This window comes from Etheostoma spectabile, unplaced genomic scaffold (assembly GCF_008692095.1).
Source record: "Etheostoma spectabile isolate EspeVRDwgs_2016 unplaced genomic scaffold, UIUC_Espe_1.0 scaffold512, whole genome shotgun sequence".
In the NCBI taxonomy this organism is placed as follows: domain Eukaryota; kingdom Metazoa; phylum Chordata; class Actinopteri; order Perciformes; family Percidae; genus Etheostoma; species Etheostoma spectabile.
This window is the reverse complement of record NW_022605624.1, coordinates 259,325-260,530: the sequence shown is the minus strand read 5'-3', so window position 1 is coordinate 260,530 and position 1,206 is coordinate 259,325. Positions and strand designations below refer to the sequence as shown.

The window sequence follows — 1,206 nt, the reverse complement described above, 5'->3', positions numbered from 1 at the left end:
ATCTGTCTTCAGCTTCCCGGTTCAACTCCAAAGAGTAGCCTAGGTTTATCATCATAAGGCTATTAACGTTTCATTCATGAATGTTGGACATCATAAGTCAACATTTAAAATGTTCAATCATTTAAAACAAGTTCACTAATGACAACATTAAAAAGACATTTGCAAAAGACGTCACAAAAGCTTGCGTTACGCTTGACACAAATGTTTAATTGACATGGATGTGTCTTAATGATGTGTCACTGTACAGGATGATTGGATGTTACTAGCCAGCTGGTAGCCATACAGCTTTAAATTAGCCATTCATTGTGAAACAAGAATGAAACAGTTGATGTCACTCAGTTTATACAAGTGTGACTTTACTGTTCTGCCTGAATTATGATTCATATCAACCCTTATAATTTTATACCCTAACTCCACAACTGTTTACCTTTATTTATGCAGAACACCTTTCACACTGTCAGAACCTGTGGTGGTATGGCCTAAGTTAGTCTACAGATCATGGTCATTATTAGTATCCATTTGAATACTAAAACAGGCACAGCAAAAACATGCCTATTGTAGTACAACACAAGTGCAAGGTGTAGAGACACGATATACAAGATTCTGGCCACTCTCTGCGTCACTCAAACATCATTATTATCACACATCAAAGTAAGTTTAGTGTTTTTCTCAGTGTGCTCTGAACTCAGTGCATCTCTATTGTGACTTTCAATCAAGTAAGCAAGCAAGGTAGTCATCATTCCCTCCTCATTAGCTCCCAGTAGCCAGGACTGCCTTTTTCAGTTGGAAAACTTAATTTTGAAAGTTTAGGAGGCTGGCTCAGGGAGTGAGCGTAAAGCAGGGGCTCAGCTCTTTGTCTTGTTACAGTGGAAGAAGCATCTGCCATCTTGAAAGCGCATTCAGGAGAGCTCAGTATAACACTGTCTCTTCCAGGCTTGGAGCGTCCCCCCTTCTGAACACACAAGCAGGTATGACTCACTCTTCACCTGTGGCAGGCGAACCTGAAGGACAGACAATCAGGACATAAAAAGGTTATTATTTTGGATTAGATTAAATTATATGCTGGATTGAATCTTATATTCAAGTTTCTTCAAAGTAGCCACCCTTTGCTTTTTGATAGCACTGCAAACCCTTGGTGTTCTCTCAATGAGCTTCATGAGGTAGTCAGCTGAAATGGTTTCCACTTCACAGGTGTGCCTTGTCAGG

The 1,206-nt window shown here is 39.9% G+C and overlaps 1 protein-coding gene across 4 annotated transcripts in view; it reads right to left on the bottom strand.

Annotated features, from left to right (window-relative positions):
- Nucleotides 1-684: 684 nt before the first annotated feature.
- The window catches only part of dmpk (DM1 protein kinase), a 44,417-nt gene continuing 43,895 nt past the window's right edge, over nt 685-1,206 (bottom strand). For all 4 annotated transcript variants that reach the window (XM_032511901.1, XM_032511903.1, XM_032511902.1 and 1 more), the window contains one exon: nt 685-1,001. In XM_032511901.1, the coding sequence (XP_032367792.1) occupies nt 900-1,001 (102 nt within the window). In that variant the 3' untranslated portion in view covers nt 685-899. The remainder of the gene's footprint in view (nt 1,002-1,206) is intronic.